Consider the following 20250-nt stretch of genomic DNA (forward strand, 5'->3'; position numbering starts at 1 on the left):
CTCTTTTTCACTTTCTCTCTCTTTATCTATCTATCCATTTTTTTCTATCGTTATCTTTCTATTTTTATCTTTCTTCATATCTCTTAATCTTTTTACATCCCTCTCTCTCTCTCTCTCTCTTTCTCTCTCTTTTTCTATTTCTCTCTGTGGCTCTCTCTCTCTTTCTCTCTCTCTCCCTCTCCCTCTCTTTCTCTCTCTCTTTCTCTCTCTCTCTCTCTCTCTCTCTGTATCTGTCTCTGTCTCTTTCATTCTTTTGTTCTTTCCGTTTTATTCGCCACATCCCAGACGTTCTCCCTGCGAACATCCTAAACGTATTTTTATTCATTACAATTACAAGAAAAAGACTATCTTTCCTCCTTCTCTCTCTCTCTCTCTCTCTTTCTCTCTCTCTCGCACTTTACACACACATATACATACATGTATCTTTCTTTTTTTCTCTCTTTCTCTTTCTCTCTTTTTGGGTTTTTAGTCTCGTAACGAGAGACTTTTTTTAAACACACATAAATATCTAAAATATTTAAAATAAGATCAATACAACTTGGTGGTTTATGAGATAATATTGCCAAAGAAAGAAAGAGAGAAAAGTAAGGAGCCTTACGTACGTAAGTACTTGCTCGATACTATGCGCAAAGTAGATATAAAAAAGAGATAGACTCATAGACCTTTCTCATTCTGTTGTTTGTCATAATCATTGCGTATTTTAATTCTTCTGCCGTATTCGCGTAGGAAATCGCTATAACGATAGACTAGAAGAATTCTATTTTAGTTACATCAGAATTCGTTTTGCTATAATCTAATCTTCGATAGCGTCTATAAACGTTTCTTCCGTATTCAATAAATCGGTAAGAAAGATTCCGGTTTTATTCCTTTATCTTTATCGCATTCGGGAGAAAGAAAAAAGAAAGATTAAGAGAGATAACAGACGATCTAGTTGTCTATATGTATGCATGCTGTGTGTATGTATATATATATATATTTTTGTGCATTTTTCTGTATATATGTGCTCGCTGATATAACATGCGTTTAATGCTACTTACCATCTCCCGTTTTCTCTTGGAATCATGTGTGACTTTAGCGACAGATACGGATAAAAAAAGAACTAAAAGCGCGTTAGGGAAATATTGTCCCTTCTCTCTCGATTTATCGTGACACGTGAAAAGTATATACTTTTTTGAACAGGTACTCCGTAGTTTTTCTTCGATGTTGTTAAGAAGCATGTATAAAAAAAAAAAGAAAGAAAGATATAGAATAGAATAGAATATAAGAATAGAATAGAATAGAATAGAATAGAATAGAATAGAATAGTTACTGTCGTATTATTCGCTTCTTAACAGATAATTTTATATCTTATCATACAAGATGTATCAGATATTAATCGTCGAATTTTAAGTGTATATTCTAGTCAATCAAAGAATAGAAAAATAGTCATATAGACATGGTTACTAAAACAATTTCTTTATAATTTATAAACATTTTTGGTTTATGACAGATTTCGAGAACTATTGGATTTAAAACTATTGGAATAGTTTATTATAAAAACTGCTGAAAATTATTTTTTTCCGTATTAATGTATGCTGTTTGAAGTAAATAAAAAGTTTAAAAATAGTTATATAGACATGGTTACGAAAACACTTTCTTAATAATTTATAAACATTTTTAGTTTATGACAGATTTCGAAAACTTTTGGAACTATTGGAATATTTTATTACAAAAACTGCTGAAAATGATTTTTTTTCGTATTAATGTATGATGTTTGAGGTAAATAAAAAGTTTAAAATCAGGAAAGGAAGCATTTTCGGACCTATATTTATATGATTTTTTTCATTCTTACTAGTAAGTAGAATATGCTCTTAAAGTATGGCTATCTATTTAAGAAACACTCTATGTGTGTATATATGCATATACATATATATATATATATATATATATATATATATATATATATATCAAAAAACACATTTTTTTACATTCGATATCCCTTAAAAATATATAAAAATCGATTTTTTTCGTACTCGATCAATGTTACATGCATCACTATTTCTTTGTGATCATCTATAAAATAATAGTTACATAATAATATACAGAATATTTCAGAATTAGTATATAATTTTTCGTCGGAGTATTCAATATATTAAAATAAGAAAGCTTGATATGACCTTGTTTATGAGATACAACCGTTTTATGTATTAATCCTCTCATTTTAGTGAATTAGCAAGGTAGTTTTTAAATGAACAATTCCCTAATAAATAAATTGATCGTAGAGGACCAATTATTTGGCTATTTCGATCGCTGGGCTTAAATAAAATAGATTTTCATCTATGGGACCACTTAAAGTATTAAAAAAGTTTACATAATATAATTTAAAATAATTATTAAAAAATTAATATATACAATACAGCAGTTGATAATTTTGTTCTTAAATAATTCGTAATAATTTAGTAAATTGAAATATTCTAGTATTATTGGAAATTGTCTACAAGTTTAGACTATATCAGATTATTTTGGACAGAATCTCAAGGATAAGATATTTAGAAGTTTGTATTTGAACCGTAAATGATCACTTCGAGCATTTTTTTACTCAGGCGATAATTTATATAATAATAACAAAAAAGAAGGTTGTATGTTGGAAACAGTCGTTTATAAACATACGTTTATATGAATTTTTTTCTTATTTTAATGTATCGATTCTTATTTTTTACTTATTTTAATGTATCAATGAAGTTACACGTACTAAATGGAACACCCTGTATAAGAATAAATTAATAATATTAGATATTATCTAGAACAAAAAAAGAAATGAGAGACATATTGAAATTACTCGATTAGATAACAAATTAAAAACGAAAATAAATAAATAAAATAATAGTAAAATGTACAATGTTATACAGATTACATCACATCGCTGATGATAATTCTTTATTTACATCTTAAATTTTTAACTAGTTATTAAATTGATATTACATGTATTCTTTATATATTATGCAGATATTAAAGTGAAGAGATAGAAATGATTACTTTTAATGTATTGATTATATATTGCAATTATAATTCTATTTATAAATACATAAATAATCAAATAATGGAATTTATCAAAGGAATACTAATGATTGTTAAACAATTACGTTTTGTACATAATAACATATAGATAATGACAAATAATACAAGAAGATAAATTATTTAATCTTGTCGATACGTCAGTCATTCTAAGAGTGCTACCTTAGAAATTAAAAGCGGATTATCGACTAGTCGCTGGCGACCATTATATTCAAGCGAATATATATATATATATATTTAGATATTAGCGCATTTGGTCATCGTGATCACTGAAATACATTGAATGCATTTGCACTTTTCTTGGAAACTAAACACTGCTAATACAAATACGAAACCGAATAATGAATACAATTGTGAAAAAAAATTTTATTTTCTGGATTCGAAAATTCTAAAATAATTTCTTTAAATCGTCCTCACGGTATATTGGGAGTGAAGAATCACCCATAATGACAATGTGACAGTGACAAGGGGAAGTTAATACTTTCTAATGGCTTTAAGAAATTCTTTAACGCGTTCTTGTAAGGGATATAATGTAATAACGGATGCATCTAATATTTTTTTATGCTTTTTTATTTTTTTTTATCCTTTTCTTTTTTTTTTTCTTCTTATTTTACTTTTTTTGTAAGTAACATCATTATTATAATAATCTTCTCGATATATATTCTGTTCATCGGAGTTGCTACGGTACTGACAAATTTAAGTCACTGAAATGATCGCAGAATTTCATCGTCTAGTTTTTTGTTGATTTGTCGACTTTATACCTGATAACTGGTCGACAATGCGCAAACAATGCGAAACGTATCATTTCGAGTTACGTTCCGTGTAAGTGTCTTCCAATCAGATATTATTGATCTACATAATAAAATTATTCATTTGTTTTTAATAAATAGAACAAGTAAATTATTATAAAAATGTACAAAACGATGATATAAATAAATCAACGTTATTATTCAAAATAATAAATACAAACATTCGATTAAGGTTGTATATGTACATGATATGATGTAATATATACATTCGTATGATATTTATCGACTACGTTAAAGTGGTATAAAAAAGGTAACACATGCAAAATCTGGATAAATATAATTTATAAATTAACCGATAGAATGCGAGATATGTATATTTTTATTTATTTATAATATTTCTTTATTTAGGATATTTATTTATTAGGCATGATCATTTTAAATTATTTCATTTTATATAAAATTTATAGTTTCTACCTTTCTTCAAAATAATATAAGTGAAAATTACATGGACATCACATACATCTTTTTTCTCGAAGTAGTATAGCGTAATAATATAAGCATAAACACATGATAGATTCGTGCATGGTAAATAAATTGCATGTTATAACATGTGTTATGAGAAACCATTTTATAATATCTAATTTTGAGAAGGTATTCTTGAAACAAATTACGTGTGTAAAGAATGCAAATATTCAGAATTGTTTTATATATAAACAAAAACGTTTATCAACAAAAAAAAAATTTCAAAAAAAAAAAACAGAAAATAATCCTGTATAATAAGACTTTTTATTTATATAATTAGCTAATATTCGTGAATATCCGTGTGCAAGAGAGTTCACATGTGGCATCAATATCTGCGTAGTTATAAAATAAAAGAATTATGAAATTAAAAGAAATTCAAATATAAAGACTTGAACTTGTCTTTTCCGATTTTAAGGAAAAAAAGAAATTCTTGTTTTGTTTTGTTTTTTTTTTTTTTTTTTTTTTTTATTTTTTATTGCAGAAAGTTTATTTTTGTTCGATTTGTGAATCGAAAACGATTTTTTCATAGAAAATAACATTTGTTTAAAAATATTGTCAAATCGTTATGTTCTGTCTTTCGAATGAATTCTTGATCATCAAAATTTGAAGTGCATATCTCTTTTCCTTTTATAATATATGCATGTATAAAGATTGGTTCTTGCATGAATTCATTCGTTTGACAAGTTACCTGATTCCAAGGATTAATTTTTTCAGAAAATTCTCCTATTGATTTAAATGCGTCAATTTGTCAAGTTATATTGGAATTTAAAAGAAATAAAAAGAGTTCTTTGTTCGTTTTATTTATTTATTTTTTTTCTTTTCCCTTATAAGTTTGTTTTTTATTGTACCGACCGTACTAAAAAAATACAAAAGAGAGAACATAAACCTTTAGATCATAAAAGAAAATCAATCATATCCTGTTTTTAATTTTCTTTTTCTTTTATCTCTCTCTCTCTCTCTCTTTCTCTCTCTCTCTCTCTCCCTCTCTCTCTCTCTCTCTCTCTCTGTCACACACACACACACACTCTTTTCTCTTTTTAGTAATTTTTTCTTTTATTTTTAATAAATAATTTACGAGAGAAAGAAAAAATATAAATAATTTGTAATATTGAACGAGAATAATTAATGATTCCTGTTGTTTTCTTTTCTTTTTCTTTCTTCTTTTTCTTCTTTTTTTTTCTTCTTTTTTTTTCTTTTTTTTTTCCTTCTTTTTTTTCTTCTTTTTTTCTTTTCTTTTTTTTTTTTAAACGTCTCCAAGGTTTTATTACCCAATGTTGATAAATAAGAACGAGGTGGTTATTTCTATATTCGAACGTGTACGTACGAAATATAGCAAAAAAGATGAGCTCTGTTTATTTCGACACAAAGTTCATCTTCGTAATTTCCACCCTACCCTCGACTCCTTTCTTTTTTCCTTTACTTCAATTTAAACGTATACAAATGTAATACGTGTATTCTACGGAAAAAAATTTTTTTCTTCCTAAAAATAAACAAAATACTCCAAAGTTGTGATTGTTTCAACATTGGAAAGAGATTATTTTCATTATAATTTGTATTATATATTGTATATGTATTATATATTATATATTATATATTATATATTATATATTATATATTATATATTATATATTATATATTATATATTATATATTATATATTATATATTATATATTATATATTATATTATGTATTTTATATATATATATATATATATATATTTAACAAAATATACAAATTATTTTAAAATAATAATTATTTTATTATTTTTGCAAGAAATTATATTCTTTTTTTTTTTTTTTTTTTTTTTTTTTTATTATTATTATTTTTTTATTTTCTTATATTCTTTTAATACAAAATGCTTATTTAATAAAATTGATTGATCGCGAAAAAACTTTATCGAATCATTTTGATAATCGTTTATTGATTTGAACGAAGCTCTGTTACTGAAATTATGAATTAAGAATTCGAGGTCATTTTTCATGGGTTCATTAATACATTAATTGTCGGACCAATCCTGACAGTCAAATTTTTTAAAATATAAACGAATTTTATGATTAAGCAAATCTTGCAACAACTGCGTCATTTCGTCGAATTATGCTCAATGTATAAATGTCATGACGCGAGCTCTAATTGTGTTAACTGAATGACCAGTAGTGATAATTGACGATTATACGAAACGGAAAGTAAAAGAACAGGAAACTGACAACCGTGATCAGACAAGGAATACATTTTGGAACATTCACCTAAATGTAGTCTTACCGATGAGAAAAATGTATTTCTGAAATTTATATAATCAATTGAAATGGAATAATCATAAACTATCAGATTAATTAATAACATATGTGATTTTAAAGATTAAATTTCATTCCAATTATTAAATTAGAAATATTATTTTAATCATTTGAAAATTTAATCAATCTATGAAGGTTAATTTGCGAAATATTATTTCTCGTTCTCGTTCTCGTTCTCGTTCTCGTTCTCGTTCTCGTTCTCGTTCTCGTTCTCGTTCTCGTTCTCGTTCTCGTTCTCGTTCTCATTCTCGTTCTCGTTCTCGTATTAATTGTAATAATTAGCGTTTAGTTTGCGTTGAAGATTTGTATTTCATTCTCATCTCATTATCATTTATATTATTATTTTCAATTAGATTCTTTATACGTTATTTCTTTATACAATATTTTCTACATATTCGAGCGCACATCTACACGTACAAAAATACATACATACATTTAAATATTTCGTACGTATTCTTTCGATGATTTTTAAATGATGCTCTAACGAACAATCATGTTCATGGATACGCACAGCACATCCAAATTTTCTTCATATTCTTATATTTTCTCTTTATTTATTTATTTTTTTTTTTTATAAACGATGCTGTTTATTTAGTTTTATTGAATTAACACTGGTTAAGAAATTAACGAGATAATTTTTCTCAATAATACATTGAGAAAACAACGAAATTATGCATATTTTTAAACTAAATATATCACTCAAAGTCTAATTAATTTTTGAAACGTTTCTGATTTTAACTACGACAAATTTATGTTATTTCTTGTGATAATTAGTATCGAATACGTTTTTTTGAATAAAATATGAAATAAATGCAAATGTAATTACTATCAGTATTATGACGTTAATATTTGTATTCTCTTCGCAATAATCGTTGTATGTTGCATATACAATTTTCTCATGACGTATTTTTTCCCGGGCAATGTCTAAGTACGATGCAAATTCAACATGAGTGAAAATTGTTTGCGCGTTATCGTCGTTTGTACAGTGTAATTGGTAAATTTGTTAACCTTACCTTATGCATATGCACATTATTTCAGTTTTTATCCAATAGATACGTGTAAATGTCTCTAGAAAAAAAAAGAAAAAGAAAAAGATGTTATACAAATAAATATCATCAAAATAAATCAATGTTAACATTTTGAAGATCACAGATTTCATGCAAAGACTTTAACTTAACGTTTTTCAATCTATGAGCGGTGGTTCAATATTGTATCTCGTTAAATTTTTAATGGGCCACGGAATAATATCTATTATCTTCGTCAAAACATGGATGACATGTCAAAACAAGGAAAATGATCAATTTGTAAAAGATTTTTCGAAAGTTCTCTTATAATACAAAGTAACAGCGGAATGTCGCAGTAACAGCCGTATCTTTAAAAGTAATACCAGTCTATTAGGTTCTTAAAAACTTCATATTTATATATATATATATATATATATATATATATATATATATATATATCATTTTGTATATATCTTTTGAACCGCAGTACCATTATAAACGAATATATAAATTTGACTGCATGGTATAAAAGTTGAAAAACGCTGCCCCAATCATATACATATATGAGCGATACTTACATATTTGGATAAATACTAATCGTAAGAATTGAGAGGATCTGATTAAAACACAATTGTTATGCATTAAAAACGAACATCAAATTCGTAACCTCAAGTAATTTAATACATAATTCCGGTTAACAATCATTGACAGTGCAAATACACAACTACGTAAAGCCGGTCAATAATCACTGGAAGAGAGAAGCCAGTGTATGTGAATGGGACCGTCAAAGTTTTAAGATTTACTTGAAAACACAAGTGTAACGGTTTAAAAAAAAACAAAAAAATAAATTCTAATATTTTACAAATACAATATATTTATAAAATAGAAGTCTTGTATAAAATATAAAATTCGTTTGAAAACATAATGTCGTATATGTATGAATGGAGTATACTTATGTTATTATAATATTATATTGTATACTTTAAAAGTATACATCGTGAATAAACACTACTATATATTTCATATACAAATAAGCGGGACGGAAAGAGATATTCATTTAAATAAAACTAACGTCTTCAAGTGATAATTATTTTTATTTTTAACATTTACAATTCTATTTATAACATATACGGTTTACATAATCAGATTAAATCGAAGCAAACTAATGAACCCATATTTTAATTTAATAATGCAATATAATTTGCATTTAATAGGCAATAATAATTTAATCATGCAATCGTGACGTTCAATTCAAATCGAATTTGTTTATAATGCTCTCATTTATATACATTATGTATATATTTTTAACGGTATTGATACCAATGAGAATAAAAAATGAAAAAAAATAATAGTTCGTCGTTACAATATAACAGAGATGCGTGTACTGTATTCTCTCTACCTCGATGTAGTTTTGCTATTAATAGCTTAGGAGAAAACAAATAGAAATAGATCTCGCGGTTGTGGAGTAAGATTATCGGGTAGGTGGTGAAGGTTTGAAGCTGTTCTTAAATTTTTCGGCTTGAGACCGGTTTCTTTTTTTTTTTTTTTGTCACGAATGTAAAATTTATATCGACTTAGAACGATGAAAATATGAAATTTGTAAAAAGACGTATAAAGAAAAAAATATAATTAAAGCCACGACAACGTACAAACAAAATGTCGAGCGAAATTATTTTTAAGTACATATAGTTTATTAAAACAAATTTTATATTTCGTATTTGACAATGGATATCGTTTAATTAACTAATCCAAACATAGACAAAGTGAAAAAAGGAGAAGGAGAAGGAGAAGAAAAGTTACATTGCCAATGACGGACGTAAATAACTAAAGTGGTGGGGAAATCTCTTTCCATTCTATCAGCCAACAGGTATAAGGAACTCTACCTGGATCTCAGGTAGTTCAGTTTAGCTTTCGTTGACCGGCATGCTTCTTTCTTTTTCTCTTATAATAAAAGATAAAAAGCGCTCCGAACAACTTTGACTACTCGCTCTATTTGCTTTTCGCTTAGTATCGCAGCACTTTCCTTCGGAAGACCAGAAATTTGTGAAGGAGAAAAAAAGGGCCTTTACGTAAAGATTTTTTGTTGAATATTAAACATTCAGAAAGATAGAGAAAAGAAAAGATAAAGATAGAGAAAAAAGAAAAATTTTCTTCGATTAAAGATCATTATCTTATTTTCAATAAACCAATCCTGGAAATCAATAGAAGTGTTCACGGTTGTACGAGGAAAAGGAGATGGGGTAAGCTAGGATACATGTTGTGTTGTTACAAATAGTTCATTGGCCTTCGTTTAGTTCTCTTGGTCATTGGTCACGGCATTGATATTGCTAAATCATTGTGTGTTAGGTTGTTTATCGCGTTATGTAATTCTTACTCATCGTAAATGAAAATAAAGAAGTTTGAAAAAATGAGAGAGAAAAAGGATATTTTATGACGAGATAAAAAACGAATCGAATATATTGTCTCGTGTATGATGATAGTTAATCCTATAAAAAAATAAATATATATATATATTTATATTTATATTTATATATATTCTAGTTACGCAATAATAATTACTTTTAAAATTTATTTATCTTTTTTTTCGGCACTATCTCATTGTCGAAAAGGATTCTTCTTATACTTTATAAAGATAAGTATAACGGATGATTTTGCATAACTAACCGATATATTCAAGAATCTTTTGGTATCTTTACGTTTCTTATTTAAATCTGAATGAGAGAGAGAGAGAGAGAGAGAGAGAGAGAGAGAGAGAGAGAGAGAGAGAGAGAGAGCCAAAAGTAGTGAGAATGAATGAGTATTCCATGCAACTAACAGCTAGATGAATTGAATTGATAATTATATCAGATATAAAGTTTTTTTTTTCAATGAAAATCCGAAAGCAACTACGGTTCGATCCGACTTTCAATATCAAAATAACAATATTTCTAAAAAATATAAATACAAATATACATACACCTATTTATTATATACCTATAAATATTTACATTTTAATATGAAACATGAAGATCCGAAAAGTTGTCAAATAATTTTGGAAATAATCATTTGTTATTATTCGCTATAATACGAAACAGGCAGAAACTCATAATCAGCGCGGTCGTGTTTAAAAAAAACAATTAAAAAAAAAAATTACAAAAAACGAAACGAAAACAAAAAAGAATAAAATCAATGCGATATCGTACGTTCACGAGTGTCGAATTTCCTCGATCCGAATATATCCGGAATCTCGTGATTCGGTATTACCGGAAAGCCATTAAGCGCGACGAATTATTTGATTATTGGAAGTGATTCCAGGTCAGGAGCTATCGCGAGTGTGCGCGTGATTCACTTCGTGAGACTTTAAAAGTATAATTTCTCTGTATGTATTAAATTTACGCATTAATTCACTTTAAATTATTCATCAATGACAAATTATTTTCTGTTATCAACAGAATTTATAAATTGATTTATGAATTACTCAAAGAAATTATCTTTTATATTTCGATTGTATTCAAAAAAAAAAAAAAAGAAAAAAAAAATTTGTAGTTTCGATCAAATTCATATAATTTATATTGAATAAATTTGCTGCTAATTTGCTTTTGTACGATTTTGTGATTTTAATAAAAAAATATAATATCGCTAATTTACCGCTTGTCGCAATTAATTACATTATTTCGTTCGGAGTTGTCTTTTATTATTAAAAATAAATACAAAGTTACAACGAGAAATATATCTTTAATCAGTAGCTGAAACTCTAGCGTGACAATAAACGGAATTTGACATCGCAAAAAACATATCTGATCATTTAATGGATCATAGAATATGATTTCAAATTTTTGCATCGTTTATACTTATGTATATACGTATATACGATTATGATATATACGTATCTAGATATAATCTTTTTGTCACGACGTAATTGGCCGCCAAAATGACACTGCTATATGAGACTCCGCGACATAAAGGTAAAGATGTTTCGGGCTTGTTTATTACGGCTTGGAAAATATCTTCGATAATAAAAATTAAAAAAAAAAAATAAATATAAGGACAAATAATACGGTATAGATAAAAGATTGATCGACGAAATGCATATTTGTTATTTCAATATCTAAGTTATATTTCGAGCGAGTATAGTCAATTGTAGTAGCGAAAAGGTTGATCTAATCTTTTCATTTCATCTGTCTATTTTGATAATAAAATTTCACGTGCCTCTAATCTTTATCTATACTATTTTAATTAACCTTATATATTCGAAAACTCATAAGTCTGGAAAATCATGATATTGACAGAATAAATCGTATAAAATTGTACGACTATATTCGAATAAGACGATCAAATGATTTAAATATTTATGAAACGAATAGTGAATATTTAAAAAACATAATTAATAAAAGAAATCAGACAAATATAGTGATAGAAGGAGGGATTATTAGGAGTTTTCCTTTCCTGGCTATATCTTTCGGAGTATCTACTTGGCCAAAAAGAAATATTGTCTATATTCAACCCATCAATGACAAAGATTTTATATATATTTCCAATCCTTAATAAAGCTATTAGAAATTAAATTTGATATTATAATTATATTGAAAAGTATTATAATTTTTATACTCACTATTATACTGTCTTATTATACTTAATAAGACATTAATTGATACTGATATCAATTAATGTCTTATTAAATCATGTTATTAGATGGTCATGTATCAACAACATGTTTCAATAATTCTCATGATCTACGTTTGAAATAAATATTAATGAGAAAATATATAGATCAATTGATAGAAATATTGACGAGTAAAAGGAGATTTATTAAAAATAGATTAATAGAGAAAATTAGTTTTTTCTTTTCTCCTTTTTTTTTCTTTTTTTTTTTTGTGACGAAAATGAAATGACATAGGTGAGGAAGGAAAAAAGAAAAAAAGAAAGAAATATTAAAAAAAAATGTGTGTGATGGAACAAAGGTGATCTCTACAGAAAATGAAATAAAGTAAAGTAAAATAAAATAAGGAGGATAAAAAGAATCAGTCGGTCGCTGTCGTTGCATGTCGCGTAACGGGTTTTCATGTAACGGGGTCGGCCTCTTTCTTCCTCCATCTATTCCCCCCTTTCTTCTTCTCGCAGTAGGAGAGGAACGCGCGCATAAGTACATCGAAAGGAGGCGGCTTCCGATGACCGCTTCGAGGCCGGAACGCTGACCTAGAATTCCATCAAATCCCTTCCTCTTTCTCTACTCCCCAAGTTTCATTGTAGTCTTCTCTTCCAATTTCTTCCTATCCTTTCTATGCATTAGTTCTCTCTCTCTCTCTCTCTCTCTCTCTCTCTCTCTCTCTCTCTCTCTCTCTTTCTCTCTCTTATTAAAACGCACATATAAATTCTTGATTACAATCATGGTACTGACTAATACTCGAAATTTTCCGATTTCTTTGAATCTCATTGCTTTAATGAAGAACAAAATAGAATATAATAAATCATAATCGTATATAATTGAATTTTCTTTCGTTTTTTGCATTTACTAAAAAAGAAAGAAAAAGAAAAAAATTCTTAATAAAAGTATTAAAATATAACTTAGAATTAGCATAATCATAGTATAGTAAGTATATAGCATATATTTAAAAAACATAAATAATTAAAGAATTAATTTCCTAAGTTGGAAATATATCAATAAAATGAAATCAAACTTACGAAATACGGGTGTGTAAACATGTGACAAGTTACATCTATCGAAATTACATGATTTTCAAAGAGAGTGAGAGAGAGAGAGCAACTTCGAACGATTTGACCAAAACAAGGTTAAAAATGATAGAAATCTTGCAAATTACATATGTATTACATATTCATCTTTTACATATTACTAGTTAATGGATTACACTAGAATGAAGCAGAAAAATATGACAATAAATATTCACTATGACAATATTTCGTCCAGGATTATTTAAATAGACGAGAAAGTTTTAAATTCACGAAAAGTATATTAATTTTTTAAGAATATTCCGCCTTTGCTTTTTATTTTTTCCCTCCATCTTTTCGAAAAAATTCATTTAAATATCATAGATTTGTCGATCAATATTTTTATCGAAAAATATCAAACGGATCATTACGTTTGCTGAAAGTAGAAAACTATAAGAAAGAAATTTTTTTTCGATCTAATGCATGACACACTTAACGAAACGCTTCATGAATGGAAAAGAAAAAGAAAAAGAAAAAGAAAAAGAAGTTCGAAGGTCAATACAAACATGTAATTACGGAGAGATTGTAATTATGATTGCATGTAATTTGAATATTTTAATAATTGTTTTCAAATCATTTTCTCTTCAGATTATTTGCTATCTCTCTCTCTCTCTCTCTCTCTCTCTCTCTCTCTCTCTCTCTCTCTCTCTCTCTCTCTCTCTCTCTCTCTCTCTCTCTCTCTCTCTCTCTCTCTCTTTCTTGTTATTTTAAACACTAGAATTATCTATAATTATTCTGGTATATTATGTAACTAATATATTACAGATAAATTATAAAATATCTTAAATTTTATATATGAATATATGAATAATAAAAAGAAAACGAATAATTTCAAATGATTTTGAACTAAAAATAATTGACCATTTTATTTTCTTGTCTTTTTTACAGTTTTAATAACGATCATTGATTAACACTGTGTAACCTGATTTTTCTAAATATATATAAAATATATGATTTCGGAGTTACACGGGTAATTACACAAAATTACATGGCTACATGAAGGATTAACAAAAGTATTTCTTCTTTAAATGAAAAAATTAAAGAAGGAAATAAAGATGACCCTTATCCTATTACGAAGAGCCATATCTTATTACGAATTTTTTCAAACGTATACTTGTGATGTACGCGTAACAGATGCTTCCTTTCCAACTGACGAATAATTACATACATAGAACGACGGTATTCCGCTTTCGATGCGTCGCGTGTCTTACGTTCTCTCATCTAATTTTATCTATCAACGCTACGTCTATACTTACATGGGTCACTTATAGTATATATATATATATATCTTTTAATGTCTTTTAATCTTCGAACGTAAAAAGAAATGAAAAAGAAGAAAAGAGAAAGTAACAATTTCTAACTTTAATATCTCATACGTTCCACAAACATTATTTTATAAAACTATTATCTAATTCTATTTATTTTTATAACGAAATCATAACAAAGTTTGTTATCTAAAAAAGATATAAGAAAAAAAAATAAATTTTGCCTCTTTTGATAAAATTATAAATTCCTTTAAATCGTGAAAGAAGTTGATAAATTATATAAAAATGGAATAAATTGATACAATAAAAAATAAAAATATAATTCGAAGAAATAGAAATATTGTAATATCATCTTCGTTAAATGCCGTTTAATGCTTATGTAACGTTATCACTATAGAACGGTCCGATGGATTCCTTTGAATGCTATTGGATACAAGGACGCGAGAGAAGCCCTTTAATGTGAAAGATCTCGTAAAATAGAATTGTCAGAAAGATCTAAATCTAAGATAGATAAGAAAAAGAGAGAGATAGAGAAATAATCAAACGATCGTAGGCTTACATATGTATGTATAAACAATACAAATGCATTAAAAATTATTAAATTCATATAAGAATTAAATGTGGGCGAAAAGAGAAAATACATACATATATATATATATATATATATATATATATATATATATATATATATATATATAAAAACTTGCATCTCTATTTGTTTTTCTCATGAGAGTACATATACTTTTAATCAAATACAGATACTGTATTACTCGTTAATACGTTTAGTGATTTTTATCATGATATAAACAGAAGTACTATTATAAGTAAGTCAGAAATCTATTAGAATATATCGTAATAAAAGATTGTCATTTGAGGAAGAAAAAAATATCGAAAGACCGTTTCCTGATAGATTCATATATGTTATCGTTTCTTCGTATTGGTTAATCATCTCTAAAGATATAGGTATCTTATGAATAAGATAAAGTTCGCAGAAAAGAAATATCTAATATAGTTATATTATACTTTCGTTAGTGCAGCATTTTCGTTATCTTCTTCGTAGAAAAATAAGTTCATACGATTAAAAGAAAAAAGAAAGAAAGAAAAGAAAAAGAGAGAGAGAGAGAGAGAGAGAGAGAGAGAGAGAGAGAGAGAGAGAGAGAGAGAGAGAGAGAGAGAGAAGGGAAATAATTAATCTGCTTTTCTGTAATCTCGTACCAATCTTTTTTGTATTCTTTTTTGTATTTTTTCTTTCAGGACAAAAGTCGCGGTTATAAAAGATACGAAATGAGTCGAGTAATTGTGCTCGCTTCTCGTTATCCCTTTGGAAAATCTCGGAAAAGCAAATACGTGTGCCAGCCCGTGCCGCACCATTTACCCTTGAGCACGTTTCCTCGTATCTGAAGAATTAATTTGAAAGAAAATCGGCGTTAGGATCGACGACAAGGATAAAAGTTAGAAACAAACATAAAGATTATTAGAATCGACTGCAAACGAGAAAAAAACAAAAGAAGCCGAAGAACAACAAATAATAATAAAATAAAAAAGGCGGGATATAGGCGGCAAAAAAAGAAACAACAGAAAAAAGAAGGATAGAAGAAAAGACAGTAAGGAAGTAAGAAAGAATCATTGAAGATTAAGGGAAAACCGGAAGAGACATGGCCACGATGGCTGGTAGTGAGTACACGTCTGTCAAGGATTTCTACAGAGACCGTTCGATCTTCATCACTGGTGGTACCGGTTTCATGGGCAAGGTCCTCGTTGAGAAACTCTTACGTTCGTGTCCTGGTATAAAAAACATTTATTTGCTCATGAGGCCAAAGAACGGACAAGATGTACAGCAAAGGTTGCAAGAATTACTCGATGTACCGGTAAGGTTATATTCTTTTTCTTTTTTTTTCTTTCTTTTTTTCTTTTTTTTTAGTTTTTAACGGTTTATTGTTTATGGCTTCATTAATATCTTTTGAAATAATTACTTCTTTAATCGAATCTTAAACGATTTTAAGAAATGTAAAATATAAGAAATTCGTGTCATTGAAATGTTTTGAATGTTATTTAAAATGAAAAGTTCATTTCAAAAAGAAAAAAAAGGCAAAAGAAAAAAGGATAATAAGAATAATAATCTCTTCGTTAATTATTTTCAACAGTTATTCGAGAAGCTACGATGTAATTTCCCTCATGCTCTTTCAAAAATCGTGCCTGTAGCAGGGGATGTTACGGAACAGGAACTCGGCATCTCGGAAGCGGATAGACAGACATTGATACAATGTGTATCGATCGTCTTTCATTCGGCCGCAACTGTAAAATTCGACGAGGCCTTGAAACTTTCGGTCACTATAAATATATTAGGCACCCAACGTCTCATTCAATTGTGTCATAGAATGCATAAACTGGAGGTAAGGACTTGTTTCTCTTAAAAACGAATGACGTAATTATGCTAAATAAGGGTATTAAATAAGACGTATTAAATTTTCAATATATTTTCACTAGTTCATTATTCAAATAGACGATTTTTATAGCTAACTTGTTATTCTAACGCGCTCATGAATACGTTAATGAATAACTAACATCTGATAGGAGCAGAATGACAAAAAAATTTGTCAATTGCAGGCTCTCATCCACGTGTCAACGGCGTATTGCAATTGCGATCGAAAAGACGTAGCCGAGGAAATATATCCACTTGCTAAGGATCCCGAACAGGTAATCTCCTGGACCAAGTCAATGGATGACGAGATGATCGATGAATTAACACCGAAATTGATAGCGAGTCGACCAAATACTTATACTTTTACCAAAGCTTTGGCGGAAAAAATGCTACAAGGAGAAAGTGGTTCTTTACCAGTCGCGATTGTTAGACCTTCGATCGTGTTGTCAGCTTTGAGAGAACCAGTCGCTGGTTGGATAGAAAATTGGAACGGTCCTACTGGGATCATAGCAGCAGCTGGAAAAGGATTCTTCAGGTATGTATTACGTAGATTAAATGAATAATTTATAATATTATATTAATGAAGAAACGTGACAATCGTATTCCTACGTATTTCTTTTCATTTATAGAACGATGTTGTGCCATGAGAATAAAGTAGCCGATCTAATTCCAGTTGATATAGTGATCAATCTAATGATATGCGCTGCATGGAAGACAGCGACGCATCGTACTGGTACTATCACCATTTACAATTGTTGTTCTGGCCAACAGAATCCTATCACCTGGAAGCAATTCGTCGATTTATCCTTCAAATACAGTCGGATGCATCCAGTAAACAACGCGTTTTGGTATCCAGGTGGTCGTTGCCGTAGTTCCATGCTTTTAAACAAAGTGTGCGTGACCTTCCAGCACATGCTACCCGCGCACATTTTAGATCTTCTAGCTCGTCTAAAGGGCTCGCGACCAATAATGGTCCGCATACAGGCAAAACTTTGCAAAGCCACTAAATGCTTGGAATACTTCAGTACGAATCAGTGGAACTTCAGGGATTCTAACGTGAGGAGATTAGGAGAACAACTGAGTCTCGAGGATCGGCAGACGTTTATGTTCGACGTCAAACAGATCGATTGGCCGTCGTACTTGGAGCAATACATATTGGGAATTAGACAGTTCATTCTGAAACAGAACCCGAACACACTGCCAGCTGCCCGCTCACATATAACAAAGTGAGTAATATACTTAGTAATATACTCTAACGATCTACTTTGCATTTCGTTAAAGTGACTATCTTAATCTCCTAATATATCTTGATCTCTTAATAAATCTTGATCTCCTCTATATTTGTTTCAGATTATATTGGCTTCACAAAGCAGTACAGTTTGGAATGCTGTTACTAGTACTACACGTTCTGTTGTTACGTAGCTCTATAGCCCGTTCTGCCTCTTATTCGCTCTTGTCTATCATACTCCGCATGTGCCGCATGATTGTTTGACGGCTCAGAACCCCGGCCAACGAATGCGATAAACATAATACAAAGCAGAAGCTAATCATGGAGCATAATTTAAAGGTGCGAATTGTTCTTCGACCATACTGCTCAGCCTCCCCGACGATAAAGCGCTATCTTTACTCCCATAAGTTGGCCTTTTCGACGTTTCTATTTGTTCGTAAATATTAGTAATGACTAGGAATTATTTAATAAAGAATGTCGGTTACCGAGCAATGCAAGAACAGGGTATGAAATAGGTGAATGTTCCCACAATATGGTAGTGGCATAACAACAATTTTTATGCCGATAAGAAAATGAGAGATAGTAATATTTACAAAAAATGTAGGCATGGTTCATCGTTCTCGGTTGTATTCCACTAATAATTCCTTTAGTAGAAGCTAAACATTATCATTGTTATTTCCATCGTCGTTATTAATATTTTTATTATTATTATATTATCGTTATTATAAGTACTACTACTACTGCTGCTACTACTACTACTACTATTACTACTACTACTACTACTACTACTACTACTACTACTACTAGTACTACTACTACTACTACTACTACTACTACTACTACTACTACTACTACTACTACTACTACTACTACTACTACTACTACTACTACTACTACTACTACTACTACTACTACTACTACTACTACTACTACTACTACTACTACTACTACTACTACTACTACTACTACTACTACTACTACTACTACTACTACTACTCCTCCTATTATTACTACTATTACTACTACTAATACCACTACTATTACTACTACAACTATACTATTACTACTACTATTCTACAACTACTACCACATTACTATTGCTATTACTATTACTACTACTACTAACATTAATATCATCCAATCTCCCAAATTATAATAACGGTCGACGTACATATGTGCAATTATTTTCAAGTAGATGTAAATGATAAATACCCTGCTATATACCTGTACCTTTAAGCATTAGAATTAACGATTCATTGTTAATGTTAATGTTTTACGGGACAACGTCAATTCCGAAAGAATATCATATGATAGTAACAACAGCAACAACAACACAACGACGATGACGATATTCACTTCTTATTAAAATAGGCACCCTTAACGTAGCTTTTCGCGTGTAGTAGACCCTGATGATGTCAACTACAAAAAAAGAAAAAGAAACAAAAAAAAATAAAAAGAATAGGAATAAAAAAAGCAAACAGTACACGTTATGGTAGATCATATGGGGAACACGCATTCGTCATGTTCTTATATTGTCGGTATCTGACATTCTTTTCTTTTACTCTGTGACGTAAGATACCTAGGTAGATATTTTGCTACATCCATATGACGTAATGTGATAACGCGTCGTAAGGCATCGTCGCTATGATTTAGAATAATTCTTAGAAAGGAAGTCCTTGAGTCCTCCGTAATGCATTGGCGCATACGATGAATTATAACGATATATAAAATGGCGATATACATACATATAACGAAATGATAAAAATAACTTACATATATATGGAAGCTAGAGTATTTCCTCTTTTCGAGAACTGCCAGAGTTTTACTGGAGAACCTTGGACGAAATTAATGCATCTTATTCAAAGAAAAGAGAAGGGGTTAGAGAAAAAACATAAGTAATGGCGGCAGATCGCTTTGAGATGTTCTTTTGAAAAGAATGTGCGCGCTAGGTAGAAATATTCTTTGATATAAAATATCTCTACGTATCTTACAAATTTTATTGTCACGAT

General features: G+C 28.9%; 1 protein-coding gene and 1 long non-coding RNA gene across 4 annotated transcripts in view; one reads left to right on the plus strand and one right to left on the minus strand.

Annotated features, from left to right (window-relative positions):
* Positions 1 to 19023, plus strand: part of LOC124422640 (putative fatty acyl-CoA reductase CG5065) — a 19779-nt gene extending 756 nt beyond the window's left edge. For 2 of the 3 annotated variants that reach the window (XM_046959390.1, XM_046959391.1), the window contains exons 2-6: positions 15846 to 16459; positions 16736 to 16984; positions 17199 to 17548; positions 17643 to 18239; positions 18364 to 19023. In XM_046959390.1, the coding sequence (XP_046815346.1) occupies positions 16247 to 16459; positions 16736 to 16984; positions 17199 to 17548; positions 17643 to 18239; positions 18364 to 18505 (1551 nt within the window). In that variant the 5' untranslated portion in view covers positions 15846 to 16246 and the 3' untranslated portion in view covers positions 18506 to 19023. Of the gene's footprint in view, positions 1 to 9521; positions 9861 to 15845; positions 16460 to 16735; positions 16985 to 17198; positions 17549 to 17642; positions 18240 to 18363 lie in introns of those variants that run through there. The other variant, XM_046959392.1, reaches the window with a different exon arrangement.
* On the minus strand, positions 201 to 1890 carry LOC124422641. The gene is made up of 2 exons (XR_006941893.1): positions 1038 to 1890; positions 201 to 305 (listed from the first exon to the last, which is right to left on the minus strand). It is a non-coding gene; the product is annotated as an uncharacterized LOC124422641 (long non-coding RNA).
* Positions 19024 to 20250: the final 1227 nt, after the last annotated feature.

This window comes from Vespa crabro, chromosome 3 (assembly GCF_910589235.1).
Source record: "Vespa crabro chromosome 3, iyVesCrab1.2, whole genome shotgun sequence".
In the NCBI taxonomy this organism is placed as follows: domain Eukaryota; kingdom Metazoa; phylum Arthropoda; class Insecta; order Hymenoptera; family Vespidae; genus Vespa; species Vespa crabro.